Below are 8,759 nucleotides of genomic sequence, written 5' to 3'. Positions count from 1 at the left end.
GGAACCAGCTTGCAAAATGCTGGAGCTGCTTGTGAGACTCGGCGCCCCAGCATCGCAAAGTCCCCCTGAATCGAGCAGCCAAGCTTCAATGAGTGACACCACAGAGGAAAATACCACTTCTGTGGGGCCTTCGGATGACAGGACAGAAGCTACACTTCCTCAAGCAGCCTGCTGATGTCCCCTTGTGAGATGGACATACTTTTGCTTTCAACTAGCGAGGATACGAGCCACGGACTGCACTCAACAGCCCCGAAGAAAAACCCGTTTAAAGGAGTTGCTCGTGAGAAGCCTCAGAGGATAAAAACCAGCTTTAAAGATCCTCATACTTGTTGATGCTTGAAGTTACAATAAAGGTATTTTTTATCCTTCACAGGAATTCTTGGGTTAATTTTGTACCTCGGCATATTACTTTACATTTCTGACAGTATAATGTAACAAGAGGAGACCTGTGAGGAGTTGCAGTAGAGGAAATCCTTTTCTTCCCTGGCTGGCTTCAGCTCTCACTGCCTTCATCTCCGTTTCCCTTTCTGGCTTCACCTTTCTCCTCACCTCAAAGCTCCCATCCTTTCCTTCCCACTCATCTCCCACTGGCATCCATGGCCAAAATCATGAAGTTGGGCCCATTTTCTTTCCACAGTTCCTTTCACAGCATCTGTGCATGTACAGACGTTGCTGCTACCATTTGGGGAGGAAGTTTAAACACACTTTTTGTTTTGTTTTTCAAACAGCAGCTTCTCCTGCAAATTCTGGGGATTCTCCTGGGCTTGCAGAAACCTGTGTCCTAGCCCTGCTTAATCCAGTTGTGAAGATCTTCACAGGGGCTACCCATGACTATTAGAAGGATAAAATCATGGTTGCTGTGTCGTTATTTTTATTTACTTGCTTGTAGCAAAACAGGTGATTTGAGTGCACAAAACATGAATATATGAAACAGGTTAGTTTTAAGTCACTTTCCTCAACTGATTAAAAATGTTTATTTGCTTCACATTATACAGATTTACAGTTGGGGATTACTATTTGTTGCTGAAGCTGAGTATTTATGAAAGATTAATGCTCAGTGGTCCCTGATCCAACTAAACTTTGTTCACAGCAGAGATTGCAGGCAGGAGTAATTGCCAGTGTAAGGTGCTTTACCCAGGTACAGCAAAATGGAAAAAGAAGTTATCCATACTTGTGCAGCAAAAGCTTATCTTGAGCTGTATAAAACTTTGAAGTGTTAATGTATCAGAGTAAAAGGAAGCTGGCTTAATCCAGTTATCTGCTTGGATGGCAGTACCGTCCAAGGTCTCAAGTATTTCCCCAACTACCTGAGGTCTAGGATGTGTTCAAAGAAAAATGTGAAGCTTATCTGCTAAAGCTAGTATTAATATTCTAGAATCTTGGTGTAAACCAAGACTCTTAATTGGATCGTGAACCAATAGCTTTCCTTGAGGAATTTGGTTATATACCCAGGCAACAAGAATTTCTCAACCAGTTAGACAAAAACATTAGGAGCTATTCCCTGGCAAACTTTCTTGGCTGCTGTTATGAACAACATAACGTTTTAAGGTACAGAAGATTGTGTCTTTCATCTAAATGCTATATGAATGCTGTATACTGAAGCATGTACATGTTGCAAAATACTTTTGCAGTTTTATGAGTGGCTGATGCTGTATACAACCAGTTTCAGAGGATAGCTAGATTTGAGACGGGTAGAACCTTTGAGACTAACAAGATTTCCAGGGTATAAGCTGTTGAGAGTCAAAGCTCCCTTTGTCTTGTTAGTCTCTAAGGCCCCACTGGACTTGAATCTAGCTCTGGCAACCATGTGGCTATCAAGGAAAGCTGCTTTTAAGTTCTAGCTAGCTTTTAACTCTGCTCTTTCTGCTTGGCTGGAAGTGTGCTCTTGAGTAAGTATCATTTTGCTTTCCAACTGTAAAGGTCAGAACTATGACTGCAAGAAGTTTGAGACACTATACTGAGCCCAATTTGCTGACCAAAAAGTGAGAATTAGTTGTGCGTTTTTTAAGAAAGTAGCTTTAAATTGTAAATGTAGCTTTTCAAAAGGTAACTGTTTAAAATCTCTACCGTATATACTTGGGTGTAAGCCGACCCAAGTATAAGCCGACCCCCCAAATTTGAGGCCAGAAAAGGGAATTTCTTATTGACCCGCGTATAAGCCGAGTTCGGCTTTTTCAGCCCTTTTTTTGGGCTGAAAAACTCGGCTTATACGCGAGTATATACGGTAATTTGATGAACTTTACTAATGTATGTTTGATAGTTATACTAATTCAGGTAACTTCTGAACATCTCAGGGAAAAAAGTTCAGAAGTCGCTTCTTTAAAACATAGCACTTTATTCTCCATAAATTAGTTTTATTTTCTGCAATAAATTAACTTTGCAATTCCTAGATGTGTTCAAGTGTGCTTGGAGACAAGCCTAATTGCTCTATTAAATTGACAGTTCTTTCTTTCAGCCAAGGAAAAGTTGGCCTCACAGAAGCTGTGTGTTCTTTCGGTCTCCTACAGCATTCGCTTTGTGAAGAATCAGTCCCACTATTTGTGCAATGGTTTCCACAACACCGTGTTCCATTTTCCCCAATTTGTTGTTCTCTCGTTCCAGTAGCCTGCTTCTCTGGGGAAAGTCCATAACCAAGGTCCATGTCTTCAACTGTATCCAGCAAGTCTGCGAGAGAGGGTTGTGGGTGGGGACAGGTAAGATCCTTAATTGACGCCTCTTCGTACTTGTATACTTCATTCAGCAAATCAGTAGCTTTGTTCAGCACTGCAGAATCGCAGCAGTTACTGTTACACCAAGACAAAATAGCACTAAAAAAAAAGTGTTAAAATATGCAAAATCAGAACAGGGCTTCAAGAGCAGTAACAAATGGTGTGTGCATTTTTATTCATATTTTAAACTGCTAGAGTAGATTATTAACCTCAAATAGTTTCATATTCTAGTTGGAATTGCTTGACACACAGCCTTGAAACTATCGTGGCCTCCCTGGAAAAGATACCTTTGAGTAAAATAAGTTTATCCATCGTTGCTGGCCTCCCCATCTCTCCCCCCCCACACACACACACCTTAGGTACCTATGGGGGATGACCTGCCTGAACCCAGTTGCATGGCGAAGTCTGTGTTGTCTTAAGGACATTCTGTTACAGTTTTAATATGAGGTTTTAACTGCTGTTTTATGGATTTTATGTATTAAAATGCTGTTACCCGTCCTGAGCCCAGCCTCAGCTGGAAATGAGGGTGGGCTATAAATTAAAATTAAAAAAAAAATCTACTGCATTCTTCCAGAAGATGCCTGATTCCTTGGTACAGCCTCCTGTCCTGCATGACTTTTCTCCACGTGAATCCTACAACCCCAGCAAAACCTTTGCGGGGATTGAAAAGGGTCCCACCTCCATCTTTCACCAGCAGAAAACCTGACAACATCCAGTGTTTGTTTTTTTACAGTTCACATGTAAGTGGGCTTGTATTAGCAGTGGATCTCACTTATCCCAGCTCCAGAAAAGATACAGGTGATTTCCATTGTGGCCACCTTAGGAGAAATCTCCCAGGCTTTCAAAATCTCAGGGATGGAGAAGTAGGCTGAAGCTGTAAGCAGGGCTGCAACCTGAATCCTCCATGAAGTGGAGCAACTGTCTTCACCACAACCCTGTCCTCTACCAGCTTAAGTTCAACAGAGCACGGGAGTGGTAGGAGGAGTGGTTAGGGAGAGGCAGCTATCATCAGCACAGAGACAGAAGTACTCCTAATTTAAATAGACAGCAATATAACGAGAGGCACATTGATTTGGTAGGCTGTGGAGGCTTGTCTTCAATTTAAGAACTTGTTCAATGAGATTTGTCAATTTAAAAAAATGCTTTGGAACTTACCTTACACTCCCTTTGAGTTGGCCACAGGAGAACATAATCTTTGCTGCTTCTTCATACCCCTGATTAAAACCCTGCTGAAGCGTCAGCTCTTTCCCGGCTTCAACGCCTTCTCGATAGCCTTCCTTAAAGCCAAGGGATAGCAACGTTAGGTGCAAAGTTTAGTTTAAGAGCTAAAAAGCAAGTATTATAGATCAACATCTGATTGCCTTATTCCAGTGGTTGTGCAATCCTAAGAAAATAATCTCAGTACACTGCCACAACTTTTCCTTTCAAATATATTTCTCTTTCTTTTCTTTTCAAAGTTTCTTAACTTGTCTTGACAATTTGTACAACAACAAGGTTATAAGTTCCAATACAGTTCAACTTCACTATACAATTACTTCATTACACTTAATACCTTATCATAATCTTAACATAAATGAGTACCCCTCGGGAACAACGGAATGCCGGCAGCAATGTCCTTGCTCACAAGTAAGCAGTATAATAATGACAATATTGTGGGGATCGCTGTGCTCCGCACCACTTCCGCAGTCAGGTGATGTGGACTGGTCCAATCACAATGATGGAATCTCGTTCCTGCCGATATTTCTCATTTGGCTGTAAAAAGCTGTGAATTTGAATGTGGATCCATTCAATTTTCATATACAGCATACAAAGATGTAACAAGATCCCGGTTGCCTCTTGTTTCGCGTTGTGTACAATTAGCTTCTTCAGACCATGTATTAATGTTCTGACTGCACCCTTGCAGTTCAAAAGAATGACTCCTAGAGCTTATAACCTTGTTGTTGTACAAACTGTCAAGACAAGTTAAGAAACTTTGAAAAGAAAAGAAAGAGAAATATATTTGAAAGGAAAAGTTGTGGCAGTGTACTGAGATTATTTTCTTAGGATTGCACAATTTCATATCAGTACACCTATTTATATAGTTATTCCAGTGGTTGGCATACTGCGGCTCACGAGCCGCATGCGGCTCTTTGGCTGAGGAGAGAGGCGCGGGGACCCGTCACCCGACTGGTCACACCCCTGCGCGTGCCTGAGCCACACAATGCCCTGGTCGCCGGCGAGGCCCCCGCACCACCACCTCTCCCCTTTCTGGCCGCCGAGGCTGCGGGGTGAGTGGAGAAGGCCGGGGTAAGGGGGGGTGGGCTACGAGGAGGAGGCCGCCGCCTGGATCCGGATCCCCGGGCCCGTAAACAAGCGGAGGAGAGGAGGGGAAGTGGCCCTGCTTGCTTGGGAGTGGGGGGAGGGGCTGGGCGGCTCGGGGGGGGTCGTAATCCTCTGCAAAGGATCGTCCCCCTCCCCCTCCTCCATCTGGCATTTGGGAAGGGGGGGGCATGGATGCAGCCCTTTTTTGGAAATACGGGCTGCGTCTCTGAGTAGAAAATTATCCCTACACACACTCATCCTTTCCCCCCCCCCTTTCTCCTTCCCCATTTTCCTTGCAGGTTTTATTTTGCGTCGTCGTCACCGTGCATGACGCTGGTTTGGAAGTAATGCACTCTTTTCTTCCCCCCCTCCCCCCCAAAAAAGGACTGGTCTCTGCCCTGAGGAGCTTGCAGTGTAAAGTTTAAAGCGCAAGGAAGAAGGGGGGAAATAGAGGGGGTGAGGGCAGCTGTGGACGTTTAGAGGTGGAGGTGAATTCCTTTCCACCAGCCTTTTTTCCCCTCCCTGGGGAGGGGGTGGTAGGGTGAGAGAGGGGCTTCAAAAGCAGGTAATGGCTGAGCATCAGCATTGTCATTTAAAAGCTGGGAACTCAGTGGTTGGTGGTTTCCTTTTTAAAACCTGTCAACATAAAAGACTCCTATGCTTCAGAGTGCTTTAATTAAGACTTAAAACTTTAATTAAAGTTTACTAAGTTAATAAACAGTGTACCTACCTATATATCAATCGTTCTACTGTTGATATTTGGCTCTGTTGACAATGAGTTTGCCGACCACTGCCTTATTCAAATGAATGAAATCTCTTTGTGTCCTGTTAAAAATGACTGTATACAGCGGTTGTGCTGATAATGTAGTCGTTCAAAGAAAACCCCTGCCTTCGTCGTGAAAAGGTGCATACGTATTATGTTAGGTGACTTTCAGCAACCTAAAAAGTATATCACGCAAATCTTTCTGACAGAATCAGCTGACAACTAATTGAATAGGCAGTCATGCACTTTAGTAAATAAAAAGCAATAAAGAGTTTGACAGCTCTACTTACTTTGACTCGTTTCTCCATGGTGCTTTTCCATTCTTTCTGTGCTATGCCCATCTCATCTGCATCTTCATCAAATACATCATCATTGGCCTGGCTCACCGCCAACCGTACCCAAGACATTTTGTCTGTGCTTTTAGCACTGAATTTTAAAAAAACATCATAGTGGAAACTCCGAGCAATCAGCTGACAGCCTGCAGAGAAGTAATACCGATTGAAAAAAATATCTTTAAGAGCAGGTGCTAATGATTCACACTGATCACCAATACAGTGTACCATCACAGTTACCTGCAGAAATTAGTAAAAAAAGTGCCAGTTTACAAAAAAAAACCTTAATTGAAGTTATGAAATACTGATTTTTCAGAATCTAAATTGAACAAGCTTTCTGCCTTCAAGATACGGTAGTTTAAATGTACATGAAAAGCATTTGCAAAAATTATCACTAACTTGACCCTCTGGGTGTACCTGCTGGGAAAAACAATTCTGTGAGCCTCCAGAAGCATCTGTCTTTCTAGCCACTGCTGGAAACATAACACTGGACTAGCTAGTCCTTGATCGGATCTAGCCATGTGATCACAATCTTATGCAAAACGATTCAGCAATGCAGTTACATTGTTATGCAAAAGAACAAATTTGATGGGCAGTTGCTAGGATCAGCAATCTGCCGAACACTTTATGAATAGTGTGGTGTGTGTGTGATTTGAATCTAACTCTTGTTGTTCCATTCTCTTTCAAAGTTTAATAGGCTCAACTTTTTATAAAAGATAGGAAGATTTTAAGGAAGGGAGAATAGGGGACAGTTCTAGATCAAACTCTTGTAAAATTCCAGCAGCGTTGAAGGTATATAAACCAAGCCTCTCTTGGTTCCTCTCTCTAATTAGTCTTCCACCGGGGCAAGACAGATGAAATGTGTCAAATCAACAGGATTATGATTTACATTTTAAATTTTTTAGACTTATATTAGGGCTCAGGGCAGCTCACAACATTTAATAAACAATCCATCAATAGAGATAAACATACAGAATCTTAAAATACAACCCATAAAATAGTAACCTTAGCTCAAGTATCAGAATAAAACATGATCATTTGGCACCCAACTACCAATATCCCAGACTGCTACCAAAAACAGGTGGCACTGCTAATAGATAGTAGAAAACTAGCCTCAACCATTCTCAATGGAACACCTGGCGGAACAGCTGCATCTTACAGTCCTCTGTAGAATCGAGAAAGACAATATATAAAGCCAAGAAGAATTTACTTTCTCATTTCAGTTAGTTATGCCTTCCTCTGCTCTATTTTCCTTTATTTTTTCACACAAACCACAGCTGCTGCGAACTAACTCTGTCTCCTAACTCTTCTCACCACCACCGAATACATCAAACATACGTAGGACGCTTCACTAAACTTTATTTTTTATATATACAGGCCAAGACATCTATTCAGAGGAGTAACCGATCTGGGCTACTACTATCAATGCCCCAGTGTCCCCAAACACTTGAGCTTCCACTGGGCAAGAGATAGTAATATCCTGAGTTACACAGTGATCCATTGGTTAGGGAGAAAAGGAGGAAGTTTTCCTGCATCACTGGATGAACGCAGCCTAATCCATGTCACTGCTCAGAGCCAGCGTCAGTTTTCAAAAGATGTCTTAACGCAATGCCGCACACCCCTTACTTAATGTACCTTCTACCGAGTCAGACCTTTGGTCTGTCTATCTGGATCAGCGCTGCCAACTCTGACCGGCAGCATCTCTGCAGAGCTGGGTAGAGATCTTTCATGTTCCCTTCCACCAGAAAGCTCCTACCCTGCCAGAAAATATTTTTGTTAGTCTTGAAGGTGCTACTGGACTCTTGCCCTTTCTGGCAGGGTATGAGCTAGTGTTCTTCGAAGGGAGCTGTGGCTCACGAAAGCTACCAGAAAATATTTTTGTTAGTCTTTCAGGTGCTACTGGACTCTTGCCCTTTCTGGTAGGGTATGAGCTAGAGTTCTTCGAAGGGAGCTGTGGCTCACGAAAGCTACCAGAAAATATTTTTGTTAGTCTTGAAGGTGCTCCTGGAATCTTGCTCTTTTCTACTCCACAGGCTCACGAAAGCTCCTACACTGCCAGAAAATATTTCGGTTAGTCTTGAAGGTGCTACTGGACTCTTGCTCTTTGAGCTGTGGCTCATGAAAGCTCCTACCTTGCCAGAAAATATTTCAGTTAGTCTTGAAGGTGCTCCTGGACTCTGGCCCTTTTCTACTCCTCAGGCTCATGAAAGCTCCTACCCTGCCAGAAAATATTCTTGTTAGTCTTTAAGATGCCACTGGACTCTGGCCCTTTTCTGCCTTCCACCAGATTCTTTTTAACCCGAGTTGCCCAGGATTGCCCAGAAGAGCTTTTTGGCATGCAAAGCAAAGGCTCCCCCCATTTAAGCCACAACCCCACCTCAGAAAAGGAGAGAAAAGGGAGAGAAAAATATGGTTTCTTCTCCGATGGCTTAGTCCCCCCCCCCCCCCCACGAGCGCACCGCTTGGGGAACCCCGTTCGCAGGCCCGTGTCCGCCAGCCGCCCTTCACACGTTCAGGCCGACACTTAAGACAACAGGAGGCGAGGCAGCTCCCCGAGGCGCAGGGCCCTGCCTGGAAGGCCCGCCTCGCCGAGCGACAAGGGAGAAACGCGAAGGTCAGGGACCCCTGCCGGGTCCCTCCTCGAGCCCCCCCCCC

The 8,759-nt window shown here is 43.5% G+C and overlaps 1 protein-coding gene across 1 annotated transcript; it reads right to left on the bottom strand.

Annotated features, from left to right (window-relative positions):
• Positions 1-2,372: 2,372 nt before the first annotated feature.
• YAE1 (YAE1 maturation factor of ABCE1) lies at positions 2,373-6,207 on the bottom strand. Its single transcript, XM_056857829.1, has 3 exons — positions 6,063-6,207; positions 3,864-3,985; positions 2,373-2,807 (listed from the first exon to the last, which is right to left on the bottom strand). Exons 1-3 carry the CDS (start codon positions 6,177-6,179, stop codon positions 2,387-2,389), a joined length of 660 nt encoding a protein of 219 aa, XP_056713807.1. The 5' UTR covers positions 6,180-6,207; the 3' UTR covers positions 2,373-2,386.
• Between the last annotated feature and the right edge of the window lie 2,552 nt (positions 6,208-8,759).

This window comes from Euleptes europaea, chromosome 11 (genome assembly GCF_029931775.1).
Source record: "Euleptes europaea isolate rEulEur1 chromosome 11, rEulEur1.hap1, whole genome shotgun sequence".
Taxonomy (NCBI): Eukaryota; Metazoa; Chordata; class Lepidosauria; order Squamata; family Sphaerodactylidae; genus Euleptes; species Euleptes europaea.
This window is presented reverse-complemented; position numbering and strand designations above follow the sequence as displayed.